This window comes from Macaca fascicularis, chromosome 6 (genome assembly GCF_037993035.2).
Source record: "Macaca fascicularis isolate 582-1 chromosome 6, T2T-MFA8v1.1".
NCBI lineage: Eukaryota > Metazoa > Chordata > Mammalia > Primates > Cercopithecidae > Macaca > Macaca fascicularis.
Window position 1 is genome coordinate 102228875 of NC_088380.1, and position 25025 is coordinate 102253899.

General features: G+C 49.2%; 1 protein-coding gene and 2 long non-coding RNA genes across 3 annotated transcripts in view; 2 read left to right on the forward strand and 1 right to left on the reverse strand.

The window, feature by feature from the left end:
- Positions 1-5483: 5483 nt before the first annotated feature.
- The window catches only part of LOC135971520 (uncharacterized), a 106317-nt gene continuing 86775 nt past the window's right edge, over positions 5484-25025 (forward strand). The window contains exons 1-4 of the mRNA XM_073993194.1: positions 5484-5694; positions 5797-5924; positions 6126-6320; positions 6393-6687. Of these exons, the coding sequence (XP_073849295.1) occupies positions 5484-5694; positions 5797-5924; positions 6126-6320; positions 6393-6687 (829 nt within the window). The remainder of the gene's footprint in view (positions 5695-5796; positions 5925-6125; positions 6321-6392; positions 6688-25025) is intronic.
- Positions 7053-23523, forward strand: LOC123575500 (uncharacterized). Its single transcript, XR_010587518.2, has 4 exons — positions 7053-7117; positions 20912-21098; positions 21834-22027; positions 22441-23523. It is a non-coding gene; the product is annotated as an uncharacterized lncRNA (long non-coding RNA).
- LOC141407036 (uncharacterized) lies at positions 21931-22354 on the reverse strand. The gene is made up of 2 exons (XR_012413968.1): positions 22237-22354; positions 21931-22158 (listed from the first exon to the last, which is right to left on the reverse strand). It is a non-coding gene; the product is annotated as an uncharacterized lncRNA (long non-coding RNA).

The window sequence follows — 25025 nt, forward strand, 5'->3', positions numbered from 1 at the left end:
CACATTTTTTGTGTTATATGTGTTGTATAGTGTATATAGAGACTACAGGTGTGCCACCATGTCCTGCAAGTGTTTTATTTTTATTTTCTTATTTTTTGTAGAGACAGGATCTCGCTATGTGGCCAAAGCCGGTCTCAAACTCCTGGTCTCAAGCTGTCCTTGTGTCAGCCTCCTAAAGCACTGAGATTATACACATGAGCATGGCACACAGCTGATTTATTATTTTATTTTCTCAGAACTCTATGCAACCTGATTCTTAATACATAAGGAAAGAGAAGCCAGACAAAGGTGGAAGGAGTTACACACGATGTGAGTGTCATTTGGCACTTAGACAAGAGAGGCGGATGATAAAAATAAAAGATCCGCATGTCGCAATTGGCGGTGGGCTTGGATATGGACTCCAGCCCTTTTTATTTTTATTTTTTTAAGAGATAGTGTCTCACTCTCTTGCTCGAAATGGAGTGCAGTGATATAATCGTATCTCGCTGTAATCTCAAACTCCTGAGTTCAAGTGATCCTCCTGCCTCAGCCTCCCAAGTAGCTGGGACTACAGATGTGCCATCGCTCCAGGCTAATTTTTTTTTTGGAATTTTGTAGAGACGAGGTCTCCCCGTGTTGCTCAGGCTAGTCTCAAACATGTAACCTCAAGCAATCCTTCCGCCTTGGCCTCCAAAGCGCTGGGATTATAGGTGTGAGCCACTGTACCCGGCCAAGAAACCAACCCCACCTGTTTTCTATATAAAGTTTAGCATCTAGATACAAAGCAAAATAATTTTGAAAGATCAAGGAGTCTGAAGGGAAGCTGGTGGGAGGGGAATGGGCTGAAGGCAGCGTTTTCTGGTCTACGGTTTTGCTTATTCTTGGACTTTCCAAAGTCCCGAAAGAAGCAGAAGGAAAGTGAGAAGGGAGGAAGAGGCAGGAGGAAAGGGGGAGGGCTGCGCCTCTGAGGTTGCAGATTAGCCCAAGGCGGCTCAGTGGCTGGGAAGGAAGGAAGGAAACCCCCAAGGACGAAGGTGGAGTCAGAGTACTGGGTCCAGCAGAGACTGGAGGGGAGGAGGGTGCTGGGAGCCAAAGACCTTCCTGCTAGCACTGCAACCTCTTAAACTGCTTAGGTTTTTATCCAAATTTGATGCGTCCACATTTTGTAGACCTCTAAACAAAGTCACTCAGGGTAACCCAAGCAGGAAGGGGAGGATGATAGGAGAAGCTTCCCCACCTGATGATGCCCTTCTGGCTTTTATCCATTCCTGGGAATGACTCTTTCTCCAACTCGGGGGATGCCCCTATGGGATAATACAGTGGCGTGGACCAGCAGTGGAGAATTCCAAGTCAAAAAACGATTGGCGTTTTAAAGGAAAGTAAGAAATCATCCTGCATATGTGAAATATTGGAAAAAAAGGTTGTTACTAATAATTCTCAAGAGACCACTCTGGTGAGATTAGGTTTCTTTGGGGATGTGTCGAGCAGGGTATATGTACCGAGTGGGCACATCCCACCCTTCAGACTCCTCCCTCAGCTCCTGTCTACTGTAGCAGTCAGAGGGCAGCTCCGGTCCTCATCTCCTCTGAGAGACCCACTCAGTCATTCACTCACTCATTCACTCACTCGTTAACTCATTCACTCACTTACTCATTCACTCCGTCACTCGCTCACTCACTCATTCACTCAGTCGTTTACTCATTCACTCACCCTTTTACTCACTCACTCATTCATTTACTCATTCACTCACTCATTCACTAACACATTCACTCACTCACACACTCACTCATTCACTCACCCATTCACTCACTCACTCACTTACTCATTCACTCATTCACTAAGCCATTCACTCACTCATTCACTCACCCATTCACTCACTCATTCACTCCCTTATTCACTCACTCAGCCATTCACTCATTCACTCACTCATTCACTCACTCATTCACTCACTCATTCACTCACTCATTCACTCACCCATTCACTCACTCACTCATTCATTCATTCACTCATTCCCTCACTCAGCAATTCACTCACTCACTAACCTTCTCTCATTCATTCATTTACCCACTCACTAACTCATTTACTCCTTCACTTATCCACTCACTCATTCACTGACTCACTCACTCACCCATTCAGTCTATTACTCACTCATTTACTCCTTTACTCACTCACTCACTCCTTCATTCATTCATTCAGCAGCACCCATGACAGGTTCACTCTGTCCTGGGCTCTGCTGTTGCCCTGGGCCTGCAGCAGGGAATAGTCAAAGAGCTCTGAATCCACGGCATTCAGAGTTCAGCAGGGGGACCTGTCGAGAAGCTCAGCAGATAGGTGAAATGCCCCATGTGTGACACTGAGGAGGATGTTTTAAGAGAAGCAGGGAGGGAACAGGAGTGTGCATGGAGCCCAAAATTTCTGCGAGGGTGATCGGGGGAGGCCTCACCATGCAGGAGACCTTTCAGGACAGACCTGAGGAAGGTGGGCAGAATGGGTAGGGAGAGGAGGGCGTGGCCTCAAGAAAGAGCAGGCTGGGCCTGAGGTTGTTGGGTACCCGCATGGGCCTCTGGGCAGCACCAGGATCTGATGGAACCAAAGGACAGGCCAGTGGGCCATGTGTGGGGCCTGTGACTCCGAGTCAGCAGAGAATATGCCTGAATTACATCCTGATAGGTGCACCCTGACTTTGAAGCTGAGGACACCCGAGGCATGGAAGTGGGGTGGATGTGGGGGCAGAGCAGGGCATGGGGAGGGAGCCTGTGCCAGTCCAGGTCAGAGGTGGTGGCTTGGCCCCTGTGGCTCCAGATGCAATGAAGAGCCAAGAGGGACTTTCCTGAGGGACTTAGATGCCGGGGTGGAGGAGCACTGCAAGGTTTCAGCCTGAGTCCCTGGGAGGATGGAGTCACCAGGAGCTGAGGTGAGGAAGACTGAGTGGTGGGGGGTTGTGCGGCGGTGCAGAGGCCTGAGCTCAGTTCGGTCCCTGCAGATTTGAGACGCCCACTCCATGCACAGGCAGAGACGGCAGGGAAGGGGAAGAGGTTGCAGCTCAGGTAGCCCTGGAATGTGCAGCCCCACATGCTGGGGCACTGGGTCATGGCGCCCTCATGGCTGGGAGGATGCTTCCCTCCTGGGATGCCACAACTCCTTTAGGGCACATCGGCAGCTCCTGCGCTCACCACAGAGGGGAAGTGGGAAGGGCATCTGTCCCTATGCATGTTCTCTTTCACTTTGTCCTAGGCAGGTCCCAGGCAGCACCTCCCCTCCCAAGTGGCTCCCCTTGGCCCCTGCCCCTAGTGTTCACAGCCAGACCCTCGAAGAGGGCTGGACTCAGTGGCTCACTTCTAATGAATAGAACCAGGCAAAAGAGGTGGCGGTCTCTCCTGAGATTGGATTGGGAGGGGCTGCAGGTTCCGTCCACTGGAACTCTCCCTCTGGCTCTTGATAGGTGCTAGTTCTGGCAAAGCCAGTCACCCGCCCAGGGCAGAGGGCGGCCTGAAGCTGATGCCACGGAGAGACTGGGGCCTTCAGTCCAAGTTTGTAAGCAACAGAATCCTGCCAGCAACACAGAAGCGAGCATGGAAGCATCTCCTCCGCTGATGAGCCTGAGCCTTCAGAAGACACGGCAGCCCTGGGCAGACACCTGCTGCAGCCGCGGAGAGCCCCTGGGGCAGAGGGCCCAGTGAAGCCTGCACTCCTGGCCCAAGGAGTAATCATACCTGTGGTTTAACTGTGTGCTGGTGTGGGCCAGAGTTTAGACTAACCTGTTAAGGGACAATAAAGAACAAACACACACCTCAGGTCCTACTGGGTGGAAGCTGTACGGTCAGCACGGCATGTAATATCTTCCTCTTGAATTAGAAGATTCATTGCTAAGGCTAACGATTAAAAAAAAAATACCTCTAGTTGTAGCACCATTAAAATACATGACGTGCAAAAAAAAAAAAAAAAAAAAAAAAAAAAAAAAAAAAAGAGCTATAGCTATTCTCTTCCATCTTAGCTACAGGCATATATTAATATATGCTAATTCCTTGACTGACTGAGCAATGGGCCAAACTCATGAGAACAGATGTGTGAGGACTGTCAGTGACCACCCTGACCCCAGCCCTTACATACAGACAAACTTTTCAACATAATCCGTAACCTTGGGGGTGTTGACACTCTAAATTTTATTGTTTTTAATTAACTATTTCTTTTCCCTAAACAATACCTGTTCATTGGAGAGAAAAATAGCATTACCTGTACTAAGCAAAAGAAAGGAAATAAAATGCTCAGAAACATTTACATATGTATGCAGACTCACACACACACACACACACACACACACACGCACAGGCTCGCACTGTGTCTAGGACTGCCTTTTCACTTATTGGTATGTCCTGAACATATTTCCATGTCAGTAGACACTTATCCTCGTAGCGGTAACAGCAATTAAATATTATTGCAGCATCTATTTTTATCATCATTTATTTAACTCATCATGGTTGAACTGTTCGGTTGTATCTCTCGTTTTCTGTATTACAGGCAATTTGACGACAAATGACCCATCCCCTAATGTTCAATATACAAATATCTAGTGTATAAGGAGATAAGGGGTATTTGGCTAAAATACAATTCAGCGTGCCCCACCTTCTCCACATGTAATATGCTCTAAAAAGGCATGAATAATTAAATTAGCCCTTCTATTCTCCAGCACAGATCCTGAGCCCAGCGGTGGGTGCGGGTGCTTAGAGCCCCGGTCTGCTCTCCTACCCGCCAAAAGGCAAAGGCCACTCAACTGCCACCTTAAGACACCCAGGATTCTCCTCTTCTTTTTTATTAATAGAATAAAGCTCAGGCTCAGTGCATGAGAGCAGCGCTCTTCGACTTTGCATTCATCAGAGTAACCTAGATGGCTTGTTTAAAAATACACATTCCCTGGCTGCGCTCGAAGAAACTGGACTTCAGTGGTTTAGTGGGGGTGTGCATAGGCCAGGTGATTCTGAGGACCACGAGGGGTTAGGGACTGCCCCGTTAATTCCGGCCAATGGAGAGATCAGACCATCCAGCATTGTCTGCAGCATATTTCTTTTTCCTCTTTTGCAATGAATATTTGATGCTCAGCGGGATGAGCCCCAGGATGAGGCACACATGAAAGAAAAATCCATGCCTCTCCATCTTTTCCCCAGGATTGCCCTTTGGTGAGACTCTCTTTTGCGACTGCTTCACTTTCCCCGGTTCACAGAACAAACCTCTTCTTAGTCTCTTTAGTTGTCTCTTATCTGTTCAACAAACACCCACTGCGCAGGACCATCCTCCAGTAAGCCGTCCAGTGGGGCCGTTTGGGAGCCCTTCTTCGTGGGGTGAGCACTGAAGGAACCGGGGCCCCATAAGCCCGTGCTTTTGTCGGGGCTGCCCCCTCTCCCATCTCAGGGTACCTGGCACCAGGCTGTTAAGCTGTGGATAGGCAACCGCACATCCCATTGGGTGTGCGTATTTCAGCACGTGGAGTTGGCCAGTGAAGCCGGCCGATGTCGGCACAGCGTACAGCAGCGCGCCTGTCCGTGGGGAGGAAGGGTCGTCCCGCCTCCCATCCAGGCCAGTCCTGTTGCGCCTCCTCCTGCCCCACTCTGACTTTCGCGCGCCCAGGGGTCTCTGAGGGTCGCGCCCGATACCCTCCTCTACCCCAAGGCTTCTTCTCCCCAAGGGCCGGGCTGGGGGCCCAGGAGCGTCACAGCCTCCGTAGGCCCCGGAAATCGCAACTTGGTCAAAGCTAAGCCTGCCGCGATCAGCTTTTCTCACCACCTTGGGGATCCACTCTCCGTCCGTCCTTCCCGACCTCAGGCTGCAGAGAAAACTTGGGGGCGGCGGTCGAGGAAGCCGCGCCCCGAGGCTCCCAGCACAGCCCCAAGAGGAATCCTGCCGGCAACAAAAAGCTGTGCGCGCGGCCGGGCGCGAGCCTCCGCGTCCAGGTGGGGTCTCCGCGCCCCAATTCCACCCCGCCCCGCATCGGCGCTCCCCGCAAGTGAGGGGTTTCCACACGCCCCGGCGTTCCCGCACACTCAGGGTCTCCCTCGACCCCCCGGGAGATGCTCCCCGCTTTCTATCCCGCCCCGCTCTGGCGCGCCCGGTAAACGATGTGACCCCGCCCCGCTGCGGTCTCCCCTCCCCAGGACACTGCCCCCGTCCCCACTTGTGGTGCTCGGGGCATCTCTAAAGCCCCCAACCAGAGTCCTCCAACCCACCCGCGAGGCTCGCGCACCAGCAACGCGGCCCCGCCCGCAGGGACCCCGCCCACCTGTGGCTCTACCCCCGCCTCTGCGGCCTCCCCCACCGCTAGCGCGGCCCCCACCTGGGACGACCCCCGCGTAGGTCCTCCTGCCCACACCCGCCCCCTCGCCAGCCCCTGCCCCAGCCCCTAGCCGTGACCCCGCCCCTAGCCGCCCCCCCGCCCCCGCCCCGCAGCCCCTCCCGTGCGCTCGGGCCCATCCCGTCACCGCCCATTGGCCCTGGGTCCGCTCAGGGGCGCCGGCCTGGCGGCGGTTCCGAGTCGGGCGCGCGCCGGCAGGGTTCCCATTGCCAGCGGCGCAGCCAGACTAGGGGCTGCCCTCCGCCTTCTCGCCATGGACGCGGACGACTCCCGGGCCCCCAAGGGCTCCTTGCGGAAGTTCCTGGAGCACCTCTTCGGGGCCCGCAAGGCCATCGGCGTGCTGACCAGCGGCGGGGATGCTCAAGGTGCGCGCCCCCCTCCCGGCGGCGAGGGAGTGACGGACGGAGGAGGGAGAACAGGGCGAAGTGGATGGGGCGACGGGGCAGAAGAGGGGGAAGCGATGGGAGGACCCGGGGAAAGGTGGGGAAGCGATGGGAAGAACAGGGGAGACGAGCGGGGAAGCGATGGGGAGAACTGGAGAGAAGCCCGTGACCCGGAGCGGCAGGGGTACCTGCGGGGCGGCGTGAGCCGGCAAGGCAGCCCCGGGGTCCTTGCCGGGTGGGGCGGAGGAGGAAGGGACACGGCGGTAGGAACCTCCGTCCGGAAGAGAGTGAGGTTTCCACCCCCTCCGGTTTATGTTTTAAATTGAGCCTGGCAGAGGGGGTCGCCTGGAGCGCCCTTGGGGGACGTTCTCCCTCAGAGCTGTAGGACAGGGCCGGGCTTCCCCTCCGAAGCGTGAGTACAGCGCGATCACTTGCTAAGTGGCCCCCCGCCCCCTAACTCCGCCCCACGTCACCCCCCAGCATGTCGCTTTTCCGTTGGAAGAGTTTAAAAAAGGGTTTCCTAAAAGGATTTAAAAAAAAAAAAAAAAAAAAAAAAAAAGGGTTTCCTGCACTAGTTGCTTTTCGGCTAGTGACGATACCGAAAACTAAAATGGGTCCCAGGCCCTCCCCGCCAGCCTCTGCGGACGGGAAGGACCAGGAAGCGGGGACTCGGGGACGTCAGCGGAGCCGGGGCGCGGGCTCTGGGCTTCCCCTTCCCTGCAATGTAGAAGCGGCTCTCCAGGAGGGGCCCGAGTCTGGGCCCACGACGCGGGCGCGCCGGGAGGACATTTAACAATGACGAGCCGGAGGTGGTGGAGACTGTGCGCCTCAGGCCCCGGGTGCACGTGGGGGCGCCAGTGCCCCGACGGTGGAGCGCCCCGATCCTTGCAGCCGCTGGATGGTAGATCCGCGCTTCCCAGGCGAACGCTACCTGGGAGCCTTAGCGATCGCGCGGGCTGGAGACGCGACGCGCCCGGAGCTGGGTTTTGATTTTTATTTTCCCGGTTCCTCCTGCAGCAGATGCGTGGAAAGGCCCGGATGGCGGATTTCCTCCCGTTTCGGGACCGCGCACTGAACAAGGATGGAGCCGGGATGGGCCCCCAGCCCACGGCCCCGGTGACCTTCCCTTCGCCCTTGAGCGCGCGGGGCGGGCGCGGGTGCTGCAGGTTGGGGCGCTGTGGGCCCCGCCCGGCCCGCCGCGGGCGCCTACGTGATGCCGGGCCCGTAGTCTCCTTGCGCCCAGGCCGGGACATCCGTCTGCCACGCACTCCCCGAGCCCGCAGCGTAGCCTCCCCAGGCCCAGCACCCCCCGCGGGAGACCCCAGTGGCAGCGCCAGACTCAGCCCTGCAGCCCGACCCCCAGCGCCCCTGGGAAGTGCTCTGGCGTTAGCGTTCTAGTAAAAGGACCCCCCAGCCTCAGCATTCCTCCTGTAGGGTTGGATTCTCAGAGAAAGAAAAGGTGATGCAGCAGACGCTGGGATTGGAGAAATTACCAGAGTGAAGTGGAAATAGTCTGGCCAGCGTGACTTAAACCGGCCCGGAGATGTGCAAGTACCAGTGGAACCGCCTGGGGTCGGGATAGGACCCAGAGTGGCTTCTCAGTCAAAGGCCTTCAGAAGCAGAGGGAACATCTTGAGTGACTTTACCCGGGCCGCGAAAGACAAGAAACCTTTGGCACGGGAAGAGGAACCGATCTCTGGAAGTCACCAGGGCGGGTGGAAGGTCAGGGGTTCAAGGTTATTTTGGAATTTAGGTGCTGTGGTTCCTGCACGGTGGCTCATGCTTGTCATTCCAGTGCATTGGGAGGCCAAGGCAGGAGGATCGCTTGAGCCCAGGAGTTCCAGAGCAGCCTGGACAACATAGTGAGACTCTGTGTCTACAAAAAAAAAAAAAAAACACACGAAAGAAAAACACATTAAGATGCTGTATGTATTGGAAAATATTGATGGGTCATTCTTTTGAGCTTCATGTCCAAAAGCTTGCTAAAATGCTTGGGAGTTTGTGTACAGGCATGTGAGATTAGGATACATTGGCAGAATCGCGGTGTTCTCTGTCATCCTGGTTTTGCCACCCGGGAGGAGTTACACATATTGAAGGTTAGTAAGTCCACGCCTCTTCTCTTCTGGGGAAAAAGGTACTTTGGAAACCAATATTATGTGGGAACGTGGCTTGGTTGGTACAGCCTTGGCTTAATGGGAGACAGCTGCCCTCAGCTCTGCAGGTGGCATCAAATACGGTGGCCTCGAGCCCACATGGGTCACACCTGGGCTGTCCCTGGGGAAGCCCGCCACGGCGGGTCACCTGGGCATTCTTTCCCTGGCAGAGCCGAAGTCACAATTTTTTTGTAGACTCTAAAGAGCTTTACCCTTCCGAGATATGATCTTGAATCTTTTGGAGCATTTGGACGCATTTCTTTTAAGGAAGTTCACCTCCAGATGTGCTCAGACGGCCTGGTCTTAGCTGCCACAGATTTACAAATTCTTACAGTAAGTAGGTTATTCCTCGAGAATTTATCTGTTGTGCCCCCATTCTTTTTGCCATTTTATTCTGATTCTATATTAGTACTTGATTTTCCCTGACATAGAAGACTTGCCTGTAGCTAGAGATCAGAGAACATATTCACATTCAAGTATTAATTTCAGGGGAATTATCTGTCAGATGTGAAATTATGGTAAAATTCCATATATTAAAATGACCATAGCTACCATTTGTTGAAAATATTTTGTATACTAGGAGCTTTACAATTCTTATCTCCAAGCCTAGATACATGATCCCAAGAGAGGCATGCCCTCATTTTGGAAGTGGGGAGAAAGACTCACAAAGAAAAATAACTTAGGTAAGGGCATGAGGGGCATACGTGATTGTGGTAGGAGCAAAACAGATCCTAATTCCAAATATTGTAGTCTCCCTTAGACCATGAAGAGTGCTTATGTCTGGCTCTGTCACCCAGGCTGGAGTGTAGTGGTGCCATCATAGCTCACTGCAGCCTCAAACTCCTGGGCTCAAGTGATCCTCCTGCCTCAGCCTTCTGAGTAGCAAGGAAGACAGGAATGCACCATCATGACCAGCTAATTGTTATGATGATGATGATGATGATGATGATTTCTGTAGAGACAGGATCTCACTATGCTGCTGAGACTGGCCTTGAACTCCTGGCCTCCTCTAGTGAGCCTCCTGCCTTGGCCTCCCAAAGAGCTGGAATTACAGACATGAGCCATCATGTCAGGCCTCCACCATACTTTTCATGGGACTTTCTTGGCGAAGCTCCTTAATCTAGTTAATGCTCAAAAGTGAACAAAACCCAACTTGCTCAAAATTACACAGATATTCTTTGGGTGGTTTTGTGAGGGGAATGGAAAATAACTTTTTATAGCGATAGGAGTCAAGGTGGCAAAAAATCATATTAAGGCTTAATACCAACGCGATGGGCTGCTTTTCTTCCCCCAGTAGAGTTCATATTATTTAATTATAAGATAAAATTGAAAATCTCTTTCCTGTATTCCTGACTCCCCAGGCCTTGAATGAAGAAAGTATTTCTCAGGCTTGGTTTTTTTTTTTGTTGTTTTGTTTTGTTTTGTTTTTCCTACTTCTTTGGGTATCTTCTGTCTCAGGCTGTGGGATTTTTTGTTTTTTGTTTCCCCCTGCTTCTTTGGGTATCTTCTGTTGTCCCAAGACATGTCTGGAAACTTAAATTGATTTTCACTCAATCTAAAATAAGCTCCCCAGCTCTTGATCACGGACTGATCATGACTAAGTGCCCACGGCCACGTCACGCTGTGCCACACACCAAGAGTGACTCATTGTCTTAGTCACAGGTTGTGGCTTCTGCAGGGCCTGATGCCTGGTGGAGCTGAGTGTACTGGGAAGTCCAGGTGCATCCTTAGGGTGGGCTGGATGCGAAAGCAGCGTCCTTTTTGCCTGTGGTGACAGGAACATCAATACAGTATTTATAGAAAGTTCATATAAATTGAGTATCAACCTTTCCAATCCTAGTGAGAATAGCTAGCGTTTAGTGACTCTCTGTTATGTGGCAGGCCCTCAGTGATGCTGGGCACTGACTTATCCCCACTTTACACATGAGCAAGGGATGCCCGAGGTGTTCCAGCTTCCCTGAGTTCACAGAGCTCCGTGGTGTGGCCAGGCCCTGTGGCTGCAGCAGGGATGTTCAGTGCTGCGTGTAGCTGTGTCTTCGCTGTGACTTTCCCGTGCCCAGCACCACGCCTGGCGCTTGACAGGAACACAAATGTTTGCTGCCTGCCTCCCGCCTGGAATCTCCAGTGAGGAGCAGGAAACCAGGGCTTCTAGCTGTCTTCTTCATTCATGAAGTCCTTTAGAGGAATTCAACCCTCTCTAATCAAAAGTACCCAACATCCTCAGGTCAATATGTATACACTGTTAAGACTTCAAGATTAGTACCTTAAAACCGAAGTCAGAAGTGTGAGGTTTCAATTGACTGGACATGCATTAGGTCAATGACATACATATTTATTGGACACCAGGCTTGATCCCCACATGGGCACCTTTGGTGTCTGAAGCAATATTCCTTGGGTGGTTTTGTGAGGGCAACGGAAAATGACTTTTTATAGCGATAGGAGTCAAGATGGCAAAAATGATATCAAGGCTTAGTACCAATGTGATGGGCTGCTTTTCTTCCCCCAGTAGAGTTCATATTATTTAATTATAAGATAAAATGGAAATCTCTGAAGCAACGCTTCGGAGCGCAGTCGGATGGAAGGGGAAACTGAGAACAGTGCCGTTTCGCCTCACACAGCTCCGGCGCCCCTCACCATCCTGTACACACACATTCTTTGATGGGATCTTTTCAGTGTAAAGTGCAGTAATTGATTTTGCAGAAATTACTGGGTCTGGGAGGCAGACGATGAGTGATGGTGTCACCCCGTGGCACAGTGGAAGATTTATGTGATGGCATCATTTTCTATGAATGCAGACCGCTTTGTGTGCCATACTCGGAGGACCCTTCGAAGCTAGACATTTTGTCATCTTTCAAAAGAAGCATGTTTTCCTTCTTGGTTACAGAAAACTAAAAGCTTTTGATACAGGACTCCAACCTTTTATCAGGGAGAATCAGGGCTCTTTAAATAAGCTCTACCAATCGGATGGGCCATCAGAAACAATTAAAATTAGAAAGATGAAGATACGGTAACAACGTGGTCAGGGCAAACGTCACGATACCAGATTGCACGTTCACAGTTGCCTTTCTGCTAAGAACGTGCGGGTGAATAAGGAACAGAGGGCCATGTGTCAGTAGTTGGGTTGCGTTTTGTGTTTCTTTTCTACAAGCCCTTTCTGGTGTGTTTGTGTATATTACAGAGTAGCTGCCCAGAGGTTGCCATTTCCCTCCCCACTCCTCGGTTCTCTCCATCTTCACCCCCAATTCCCAGTCCTTTGTTTGGAATTACAGTCATTGTGCTTGTCAGGATGGAAGAGGGAGCCAGACACATGGCAGACCAGAGCACTGAGAGGCAGAGACTTACTTATAAGTCCCGCCCTGGCCCTGCAGTCTGGAGTGCTGAGATAGGGTCTCGGTGTTTTCCTCTCCATTCTGCAGTGCAGTGGCCTGATCTGGGCTCACTGCAACCTCTACCTCCCGGGTTCAAGCGATTTTCCTGTCCCAGCCTCCCAAGTAGTTGGGATTACAGACTTGCGCCGCCATGCCCACCTGGGTTTTTTCTTTGTGTGTGTGTGTGTGTGTGTGTGTGTGTGTGTATCTTCAGTAGAGATGGGGTTTCACCGTATTGGTCAGGCTGGTCTCGAACTCCTGACCTCAAGTGATCCACCCGCCTTGGCCTCCCAAAATGCTGGGATTACAGGCTTGAGGCGCCACACCTAACCTTATTTCTGTGTTTCTGTAATCATTTCGCACATTAACCGACCGACTTCGGTGAGTCAGGGCAGGCTTTAGGCAAAAGAACCAAGTCCTTTATGCCCCTGGAGCTCTCACTCCTGCGGTGAGGCGTGGGTACAATGTGCCTGTAGCTGGACCTGAGAAGAAAAGCTCCAGTCTTATGAAAGGGCCCAGGGGAGCCTCTGGTTGGGGCCCTTTGACCTGACCCTACGGTGAGGGAGGAGTCGGTAGAGGAGGGTGGCCCAGAGGAGGACTTTGGATTTGTCTTAGGGGAACTGGGAAGCAGGTGGAGGGAAGCCGACTGACTGGGAAGCAGACTGACTGTCTCCAATTAAAGGTGGCTCTGTGGAGAGGAGAGGACAGGAGGAGAAGTAGTGAGTTTAGGGTCGCACAAGAAGTGGCCATAGATGGAAGCTTATGGGGTGGGGCATGTGGCAGGGCAGCCCTGTGCCCACAGACACACCCTGCCGAGGAGACCCAGGGACTTGAGTGTGTCAGGGCATGGGGTAAATGGCCACTCAGCTATTACAGCCGAAAGGCAGAGCGTGTGAGCTGCGGCAGACACAGGCTGGTGGGGTAAAAGGAGAGTCTTCATAGCAGTGCTTAGAATAATAGAAAGTGGGAAAACCAGCAAAAAACTATCAACAGGAGATTAATGAATCCATTATGGCACCTGGAATGGAAGGAATTATTGTCAGCGTTTAATAAGGAGCTTTGTGCTGGTCGAAAGTCAAGAGGTGCACAGTACACTCAAGGGCAGTATTGAAGAGCCGAATCCAGAGCAGCTCTGCACAGTAGATCCCCCTGGGGCCAGAGGGGCCATTTGCAAATCCAAGCAGATCCCCTTCTTGGAGGTTTCTCCAACGGGAGCATCTCCCAGGATTGGGGCCTGCGTGGGTGGCTTGTGTTATATATGCAATTTTAAATGAACTAGTTGCCACATTAAAGAAAGGCGGGCCGGGACGGGGGGACACTGGGTGCCATGACTCACGCCTGTAATCCCAGCACTTCGGGAGCCCAAGGCAAGTGGATCACTTGAGCCCAGGAGTTTGAGGCCAGCCTGGGGAACATGGAGAGATCCAGTCTCTACAAAAAATACAAAACAATTAGTCAGATATGGCGTTGCACACCTACAGTCCCAGCCCCATGGGAGATTGAGGTGGGAGGATTGCCTGAGCCCAGGAGTTGGAGGCTGCAGTGAGCTGTGACTGCACAGGTTCACTCCAGCCTGGGCAATAGAGTGAAACCCTATCTAAAAAAAAAAAAAAGTAAAACAAAAAGAAAAACTTTTATATTCAGCCCATTATTTGATAACAATCAATTATTATGTTGATTATTAATATTTTACACTGTTTTCCATACTAAGTCTTTGAAATCCATTGTGTAAAGAATCTTAAAGTACATCTCCATGTGGACGGGATGCACGTGGCCAGCGGCTCCTCTGAGGGACAGTGTGGTCACGGCGATGGGTGGCGTGTCCTGCCTGTATGTAGAAGGTCCCCGTGTGGGTGTTTCTGCGAAGGCCCTGAGGGATGTGCAGGGGAGGGCCGACACCGTCCCAGCCACGCAGAGGACCCTGGAATGCAGCACGCTGCCACCGCGCCCACGCCCCAGACCCTCTGCTGCCTGAGCTCTTTCCCAGATGTCCATTTAGCTAACCTCCCTCCCCTTCTTCCCTTTCCTTCTTTCCCCAAACGTCACTCTCAGGCAAGTCTGCAGGCTCTCCGCTTGTCAATGGCAGCCCTTCCCCTCCCCACCCTCTTAACACCCCCACCCCACTTGTTATTTTTCTCCTTAGTGCTCATGGCCATCCACCCCTGGGCATCATGCTTTTGTTCACTGTGTTTCTTGCTTTCGGGTCTCTCCTGATCAGAACAAGCTCTGCCCAGACCAGAGACTTTCCATTTTGTCACCGACGCATCCACATAGCGCCCGGCAGCGATGGCGCTTGGAGCACCTGAGGTCGACAGTGGGCCGGTGGTTGAGTGAAGAGCCCTACAGATTTATCTCAAGCCCTCCCCTGACCCTACCAGAAGACACGGTGGTCTGCACAGTCCCGATAGTCAGATAGGCCCCCGGCTCGGTGACTTTGAACTGGTGGGGCTGGGGAGGGGGCAACAGCACGTTGACAGAATCCCCCCTTGGTATCCCACCTCCCCATGCCTACATAATCCCTATATTGTCAAAGGAGAGACCCCTAGAAGGAGCTTTGGCAGCAGGAGTGAGATCAGCGCAGTATAAGCTCATTTTCTGACAAACCAGTGGCAGCAGTCGGCAAACTGACTTTATTTCTCAAAAAGAATGTATGCATCGAAATTAACAAGTGAGTGATCAGCAGTGTGGGAAAATTCAGGAAAAGCAGTTCAGTGCTGTGAGAGAGGGCGAGGCAGGGAGCTTTATTACTCCAGACAACGGAGGAGGTAAAAGGATAGAACTGGATTATTTCATTAGATTTCATCTATTCGAACTTTTTTTTTTTTTTTTTTTTTTTTTTTTTTTTTTTTTTTTTGAGACGGAATCTCGCTGTTACCCAGGCTGGAGTGCAGTGGTGGAATCTCGGCTCACTGTAACCTCCGCCTCCTGGGTTCAAGAGATTCTCTTGCCTAAGCCTCCCAAGTAGCTGGGACTACAGGTGCATGCCACCACGCCCGGCTCAATTTTCTTTGTATTTTTAGTAGAGATGAGTTTCACCCTGTTATCCAGGATGGTCTCAATCTCCTGACCTCGTGATCTGCCTGCCTTGGTCTCCCAAAGCCCTGGGATTACAGGCATGAGCCATCACGGCCAGCCTATTCCTTCCTTTTTTTTTTTTTTTTTTAAATACAGTTTAGATTTTATCAGAGCAGAATCCCAGGAAACTGAAATTTGTAAACTGGGATATCCAGCTTCTCCAAGTAGCCGGGAAATAAGGGTGACCTCAGTCATTCTTGCTAGACCCTGGTGTGGGCCGTGAATGACTCTGACTCAAGGAAGAAGCGGTCTTGTGACTCTCTTACCTGCACTGTGGTTTAGTAAGAAGCTGTTAAAAAGTGTGTCATATGAAGAAAGTGATTTAATAATTGGTCAGAGTAATGACCACTTATTTCCTATGTAACCACTCCCTCGTTATCTCCAACTTTATCTTTGGTTCTTATGACAAGATTATCACTTCCCTGAAAACTGGGGTTTTTGCAAATGACGAAGAGATGTTTTTCCAAATGGTAAGGTTCTTCTTTGGTGGGAAGATGTTTTCTCCTGGAAATCCTTAGGAAATTTTTTGGTTCTTGGGTTGGTCTCCCAAAACCAAAATGAAAGGAGATGGATTATCCCCAGGATACCTGAGCTATAAGGACAATCTGTAGCTTGAGTGTGGAGTGAAAGACACTGAAACTGCCCTTTGTCCCAAATAGCTGTGTGCTGGGGCCCTAGGACAGCCCTAAGAAGATGGTGAAACAGGTGACGTTTACCTGTGAGGGTGAAAGCCCTCATTGCCAGGCTGTGAAAGCCCGCACTGCAGGTGTGCATGTCTTCCTCCCTGTCCTGCGGGTGACAGAGCCTGCCAGTAAATGCTGGTGCATTTCCTTCTTATTTTTCATCCAACCATGTTCTCCTCCCTCCTAACCCCTTACTGAATGTTCCTGGGGCTTCCTCAGGTTTCGCCCTGCAGGGCCCAGCAGGAGGCAGCTGATATGCACTCCTCACCATTCAGAAGTTCAGAGGGAGGGCTTAGAACCACACAGGCTCCACCCCCAGGCAATTAAGTGAGCATCTGGCCTCAGCAGGCATTATTTTCCTTCAAGTTCCCATTGGTGACTCTAAGGCACAGGCATTGTAATAGAGGAAATCAGGAAGTCTTGAAAGTTAAAATGAAATAAGACTAGGGTTTACACTGCAGCTTCACCACTTCACTAATGTCGTTACCTTCCAGTAATCAGTTTATCCCCCTCAGAGCCTCAGCTTTCTCATCCCTTCAGGGAGGTGTCAGGAGCTCTGCGGGCTTCCTGTGAGAATCATCCCCGTGAGGGCTCTGGCTGTGGGTGTGCAGTCAGCAAGGGATGCCCTACTAGGTCCCACCAAGTGCTGCCAGCCCCTGAGCTCAAGGATGACACGTGAAGAAAAGCCCTTCGCAATGTAGGGCTCCATCCCAACAATGTGCAAGTGAATAGAAGTCCTTTCAGGACCTAGTGTTGTGTATTTTTAAGTGTGGTGCCCTGTCACCTGGAAATTGTTAGAAATGCACGTTCCCAGGCTCCCTCTCCACCTGTGAAACCCTGGGGGTGGCCCAGCTACCCGGGGTGCGGCGGCCGCCGCTGGTGATCTCCTGCTGTGGGGTGATGTCACTGTTCTTTCTGGGCGGGTGCAGGTGGACACAGGGTTGGGTGGTGGGGAGAATGCTGCAGGGACTTCAGGGACTAGTTTAGTGCTGGGATTCATTTTTACTCTGCACAGGAGTCTCCTGGGGTCACCTTGTGTATCATGTCCAGCTTTTTTTTTTTTTTTTTTTGAGACAGTGTCTCGCTCTGTCACCCAGGCTGGAGTGCAGGTGGCGCAATCTCCGCTCACTGCAAGCTCCTCCTCCCGGGTTCACGCCATTCTCCTGCCTCAGCCTCCTGAGTAGCTGGGACTGCAGGTGCCTGCCACCATGCCCAGCTAATTTTGTATTTTTAGTAGAGATAGAGTTTCACCATGTTGATTAGGCTGGTCTTGAACTCCTGACCTCAGGTGATCTCCCCGCCTCAGCCTCCCAAAGTGCTGGAATTACAGGCATGAGCTACCACACCCACTGGGCTAATTTTTAAGTTTTAGAGATGGATTCTCACTGTTACCCATGCTGGTCTCAAACTCCTGGCCTCAAGCAATCCTCCCATCTTGGCCTCCCAAAGTACTTGGATTTGCAGGCATGTGCCACCACACCTAGCCAAACATTGATCTTTCATTTTAAACTTCATCTAGAGATGTGGCAAAAACCAAAAGAGGTATTTGTTAAAATACTTTATAACCCTAGTACAGTAATAGAGTAATCCAACTGACAATTTCACAAAACTCAATTTTTGGCAACAAGTTCAAGGTTATACATATTAATACAGATAACACATTTATTCAACCAGAGGAAAAAGGTCACAATGACAGAATTTATCTTTTTCTTTATTATGTTGCCTGAGCTATGGTTAAGATTTGGGGAACTAGTACCTTAAAGAACCTTCAGAAATGTCTTATTCTAGAATTTAGAAACAAAATTTATACTCTCAGGGTTGAGAGAATCCAGGAGCAATCACCACCCCTAGTGTCCACATGCTACTCTCCAAAGGCCCTTCCCCACTAGCCACAGAAATCAGAGCTCCCTGGGAAACAGACAGTTGAATCTCTGGAGCAGGGAGGGCCTGGCTGTGCATGCTTTAGGGAGGTGGGAGTAGGGGTGTAGAAACCAAAGAAGTGAGACCAAAATGGGCCAACAGCTGGAGAAAATGTGGGCATAAAAATAAATTCTACCTGATCACATAGTCTCAAATATGTACATATACAGAAATATTTCTGTGAGGTCACAGGGGTGCTAAAAAACAAAACAAATAAGACTGGGGGGAAAAAAGAAGAAAAGAAAGAACTCTCTTCTCCATGTTGGGCGCAATGACTCACGCCTGTAATCTCAGCACTTTGGGAGGTCAAGGTGGGCAGATTGTTTGAACTCAGAAGATCGACACCAGCCTGGGCACCACGGCAAGACTCTGTCTCTACAAAAAAAATATAAGCACTAGCTGGGCATGGTGGTGCACACCTGTAGTCCCAGCTACTCAGGAGGCTGAGGTGGCCCAGGAGGCTGAGGCTGCAGTAAGCTAAGACCATGCCACTGTACTCCAGCCTGGGGGACAGAACCAGACCCTGTCTTAAAAAAAAAAAAAAAAAAAAAAAAAAAAGACAGCCTCTTCTGTCATCATTAGAGGTAGTTCCTGCACCGCCCCTCCTCTTCAAACTGGAATTCCCAGGGAGAGCAGCCGCCCCTGCCTTTTCCACTGAACCATATTTCAAGATAACCCGAGAGCCCCAGCTGATGTGGAGCTCTTCTTTGAAGAAGTCCAGCAAACGAATGAAGAATTACAGAATTTGAAAACTTCACAAACTCTAATAAATGATTCAGACAATAATCCTCAATGAATATGAAAACCATTAATAGGTTGATGAGAAACTCATTATCACAGGACACCAGAAACTCAAGTGCACCAGCTGCTCCGTGGCTGAAGGGAGAAAGCAGATCTTCACAAGACAGTGGCCGACTCTCAGCATGCACCCCGCTAGCGTGAGACCCCCCAGTGGAGGCAAGCAGGCCTCACAGGATGGTAGAATGTGGCCATCTATGCAGAACTCCCCACGAGGGACTCTGCTTCAAAAGGCACAGCCTGACTCAAACTAAGTCTTCGGATCTAAGTTCCAGTTCTCAGGAAACACAGGAACATGGCACCCAACACCACACAGAAGCAGCCAGGTCACCTGGAAAGTGAGAGCGCCCGGAGGAAACCCGGCCTGCACACTCCGCTGCCGTCCGAGAGGGTGCCCAGGAGAGACCCGGGCTGACCAGCTGCGATCTGTGGGACCCTGTGCCACAAACACTTTGAGGCCAACTAGAAAATTTGAATATGGAATAAGAAATAGGCAGTTTTAAGAAAGTATGTTTTATTCTATCAAAACTGAAAATTGCATTAGCTCATGTAAGAAATAACCCTCATGTTTTAGAGTCATAAATTCAAATATTTAGGGGTAAATGATAACATTTATAATTTACTTCCGAAAACTTCACAAGGAAAAGGATATCTATTATGTGATAAGTGTTTAGGGGCTCATTATCCTAGTCTACTTTTCTGTATGCTTGAAAGTTTTCATAATTCTTTTTATGTAAAATAATCTTTCAAATATGTTTTTACGTTAGCATTTCTATGTAAATTATTAGTGTTTTATATAATATATAAAACTATATTATTATGATAATAACCTTATATTAGTGACATAAGAAACAAGCGATGTATTATAAATTATGCTGCTATAAAGACACATGCACACGTATGTTTATTGCAGCACTATTCACAATAGCAAAGACTTGGAATCAACCCAAATGTCCATCAGTGACAGACTGGATTAAGAAAATGTGGCACATATACACTATGGAATACTATGCAGCCATCAAAAAGGATGAGTTTGTGTCCTTTGTAGGGACATGGACGCAGCTGGAAACCATCATTCTTAGCAAACTATCACAAGAACAGAAAACCAAACACCGCATGTTCTCACTCATAGGTGGGAACTGAACAATGAGATCACTTGGACTCAGGAAGGGGAACATCACACACAGGGACCTATCATGGGGAGGGGGGAGGGGGGAGGGATTGCATTGGGAGTTATACCTGATGTAAATGAGGAGTTGATGGGTGCAGCACACCAACATGGCACAAGTATACATATGTAACAAACCTGCACGTTATGCACATGTACCCTACAACTTAAAGTATAATAATAATAAATAAATAAATAAATAAAAAAAAGAAACAAGCGATGTGTCAGAACGTGAGGATGTAATTAAGGTTCTGTGACTGCATCCACTGTCGGAAGAGCACTTCTCCGTGCCAAGGACAGACTCGAAGCTTCACACACCCTGGGTCGGGGTGGGCACCATCCATGCACCCCCACTCTCCATGCAACAAAGCTGGAAGTGATGCAAGAAGCTGGGGGCCAGGACCCTCCTCTGGGGGTCTCTAAACACCGTGTTTGTAACCACCATTCTGAGCCCACCGAAGGCTATCGTTGTAAATGTCCAAAATCAATGTCCAAGTAAGATAGGCAAACTTAGGCCAAGAATCTTACCTACACTTAGACATTTCTTAAGCATCGCTAAATGTGAGAGAAGCCATGTCATGAAAATGTAAGAACACAAACAAGTCAACTTTTCACAATCCACCATCAAACTTTTCCAACAAAATATTACCTAGCATTGCTTGGGTGATAGTGAGTGGCATGAAATTGCTTAAGCTGCTCCCACGTAAGCTCCGGGATGCAGAGTGGGTCACCCCCAGAGACCACTGAGTACGTGTGGTGGGGAAGAAGTCTGTTTTGAAGGTGCTGGGAGAATATCCTCTCATTGTCTGTCTTGAAATGTGAAGTAAATAAATAAGAATATATATATATAAAATAATACACACACACTACATTCCTTTCAATATAGCCAATCGATCACATTCTGGTGCATATGCCTGTAATACTTTGCAAATAAAACTCTTCTAATGGTAAAAAAAAAAAAAAAAAAAAAAAAAAAAAAAAAAAGACACCCCTGCAGGCATTGTTTAACACTGTATTCAATCACTCATCACCCATGCACAGAACCCAAGGATTGAGAACAATGGACTTTTGATGTGTGTTGCAACAAACTCATAGCCGAGGGCTGTAAATCAGAGGGATCACCAGGTCTGCCTACCAGCCACCAGGCAAGTGGGGAGAAGCTGTCACCCCAACTTGAGTTTCAAGAAGACTCCTTGGAAGAAAAGACCACCAAATTGAGAATGAAAAGGTAAGAAATGGTTCACCAGCTGAGGGAGGCTATGGAAATCAGAGAGCAGGCCACCTATGAGCCTTAGGGACACCAGCACAGGCAGGTTGTCAAAGTCACAAGGGGACATGAAGACACAGACCCAGGACAGCAGCTCTTAATCCAAAATGGTCTCAAGACTCCTTTACACCCTGAAAAATTAACCCATTTATGCCTGAGGTGGCAATTTTTTTTTGTAAAAATCAGACCTTGGCAATGACCTTGAGCTGTAGGATATAAATAACTCCCACAAGCTTAGGATTCCAATAATGGAACACTAGGCACAAATGGGTTTTAATGAGGACCCAAACAGCTTTTGATTATGTAGGCTTTTTTTGCCTGTGTAGGTACCTGTGTGTGTTTATATAATTTTTCTATATTCTAAATTAAAGTTGATTAAAAAATTAAAGTATTAAAAAATAATTATACATTAAGGTAAGCCATCATTACATGTTAATATAAATATGTTTGAAAAATACTTCTCATAACAAAGTAAAACACTACTTAGAGTGATGCTGTGTTGCCTTTTTTGCAAATCTCTGTAGTGTCTGGCTCAGAGGTGAAGCTGGACTCCCTCATCTGCTCTGTATCCAGCTTGCTGTGTGTCACACACCTCGCCACGCAACCTCTAGAAAGTACACCATGTGCTTGGGCAAGAATGAGTGTAAAAGACAATGTGTTGATAGTGGTATGAAAACAGCTTTTCTCTCCCTGCAGATCATACACGGGGGTCGTCAGACATGGTCTGAGACCTGCTGGGAAGAACAGCAGCCTGGCGCTGCTACCCTCTGGCTTCTGTTCACAGCACTGACCCCAGCTAATCCAAGAACATGTCACCTATAATGCGAATATTGAAGAAAAATCAACCATCTTCCAGATGTGTCTATATCATGATACGGTACATGGGTAAGGTAAGCTGAACACAACATAAAAAAGAAAACTTACAAACGCTCCCTTCGTCTCATTAAAGATGACTCCTTTAAAGATGAAGGGCATCTGGGGGTCGCTGGGGTTCTCATATTCCAGCCGCCATCTTTCCTGCCTGAGGACAAATAATTATAAGCTGACAGTGACTCAAATACTAAAGTCTGTATCAACTAGTTAATCACTCATGACATACCAGAAATCCAGCTCACGTAAACCTGGGGAAAAGGTCTCATCCAAATACACTGAGAGGAGATTCTGAAAGTCCTTGGGATTTTGTGTGGAAAATGGATACAGAGTATAATCACTAGCTGGGTACAAATGAAAAGTGAAATTGTAAAATTAAACAGATTTCTACTAAAATTATTGAATCTCAAGCCTCATTTCCCCTTTGTCCTAGGATAGTAAGTTGTAGCTATTCTTGAGATCGGGCAGTGGCTCCATGCTCTGGCCCCCGACCTCAGCAGCCGTCCCAGCTCATCACCCTGAGTGCCAGCTTTCCCATCTCATCTCAGGATCTGCACTGGACGGGCACCAGGTCTTTCTTCAGCGAACATCTAAACTCTCTCAAGTGTCTCCAGAGACTTTCACACGTCTACAAAGATGACCTCATTCTGTAGCAGCATGGATTTAACTTGCTCTTCGATGTCACTCCTTCACAGAGTGCACTGTTCATTGTCACCCTATCCACTAGTGTCAGTCTTACTAAAAGTCAAACATCAACGTTAGTGGTAACTCTGGAGGCCTGGCATTGTAGCGATATCCCAAGAGAAAATTGTTTTGAACCTTTCTGGGAAAAGTTCACGTACGTTTTATTCAAACACTAGTTTTTATAACCTCGCTACCATGTGGCTTTCCTGAAGGATGAAATTTCTGACGTCCTTCAAGTAGAGAGAGATAAAAATTTTTCTAGAACATTAATTGCCCACTCCTCTCATCCCTTCTCAGAAACTAACTGAATTCCAGTGGGTGTGCCTGGCAAACCCAAACACGGTTTTCCGTTCAGGATGCTGGTCTTACCTGTGAAGGCGTTCATAAAGGTGGAGAGGGACTGGTTCAACATTTTGAAGAAAGGGTCTCTGCACGGATACTTCCGAGACCCACAAAGGATGGTATGCTCAAGAATGTGAGGAACACCGGTACTGTCCATGGGAGTGGTCCGGAACTGCACGCTAGGGAAGAAGGAACGGCACGCCAGGGAAGGGAGAGGAACAGAACGCTAGGGAAGGAGAATGGCTAGAATACAAAATGTTCATCTTAGTGCTGCGGACACAGTTCCCAGATGCATCATCACCTCAGGCTACTAGAAATCATCATTCTGACACCATAATCCTCCAACACGGGGTTTCCCAACTCTAATGTAAATCATTAATTCAGACTATAAAATTGTATTTTGATGAGATTGTAAGTCCGTGTAAGCTTTTCCTTATTTTTCAAGATGCTCTGTCAATAAAAATACTAGTGAGATGATATTTAAACCACATAACATACAGTCAGTGCTTTAAACCAAGCTTGTCTAACCCACAGCCTGCAGTCCGCATGCTCAGGATGGCTTGGAATGCATCCCAACACAATCCCTACACTTTCTTAAAATATTGAGGTCCTCTATTTTTTTTTAAGCTCATCAACTGTCCTTAGTGTTAGTGTATTTTGTGTGTGGCCTGAGACAGTTGTTCTTCTAATGTGGCACAGGGAAGCCAAAAGATTGGACATCCCCGATTTAAATAAAACGTTCAAGACCATGTTCTTACAATGCACCACGTACCTGAACAGATTATTCGTGTCTTCTCTGGCCAGGTGTAAATACCTGGCTCCTCTGTCATCGTGGCTGAGCTTCATGACCGTCAGGAACAGCTCGGGAACAGATGTCACTTGAGTTAACCAGAAAAACACGAGTAGTTAAACGTAGACAAAATAGCCTGTGAAATGGTGATCTTCGACACACTGAGAAAACTGGCTTTTCTGCCTGAAATTAGGTGATACCGGGAAGCCAGTATTTCAGAGCTGGAGAGAACAGAACTGTCCTGTCCAAGTCCCTTATCCTACAAACAAGGAAAGTAAGACCTAAAGAAGGCAAATGCGAATGTGTGCGTATTTATGTATATTTTTGAGTGCTTATTACTGGCTAGGTATTTTTCATTTTTTTATTTTTAAATTTTTTATTCTGTTTTGGCTAGGCATTTTCTAATCATGTCACATAGAATCTGTGAGGGAGGTATTCTCATCCTCATTTACAGATGAAAAAACTGAGGCTCAGGGTGATGAAACAAGCTGCCCGAATCAGAGCCAGGATTCAGGATTCACCCTGGTGTCTGCCCTTCCCACGGTACTGTGCTGCACCTAAATAACACAGCACCCTTTCCAACGCCTGCTGAGTGCCTCCTGCTTTTGTGTACTGCACCTCAGTAACACAGCACCCCTTCCAACATCAGCTGTGTGTCTCCTGTTTCTGTGCATATAATCTCCTGTAGTGTGAAGCACAGGCCTGCAGGAGGGGCAATGCTGGAGTGGGCTAGTCGGCGACAGTGGGGAGAGGGTCCGGGATCAGTCTTTGCTTCCCCTAGTTTGGGATGGATTCTCGATGGTAGCTGTAAGCACAAAGCTGGGGCTTCCAGAACAGCTGGAGGGGCTGGGAGGATAGAAATGCCCACCAAAAAGATGAAAGGCTCCCCACTCCTGGGGCAGGGTGGAAGGTCTTCTCCTACCTTAGGCAAGCCTCCTGGTAAGTGTCCATACTCCTCGGTATGAAAGAAACTGTCTTCTCTTCCAGTCATGCCAGCCGACCCAGCCCTCTCCCTCAATCACATACCACGTCCCTGTGATCACCACATCACTTGCCACCCCCTCCGTCCAGGTGCCATGAGTCACCTGGCCAAGCGCACACAGCAAATCGCTGGCAGATGTGAGACCTCGGGTCTCCTCAGCCCAATCTAGGGAGCCTGCCATCCAACAGTCATGCATAAAGCGGCCCACTACGACCTGCAT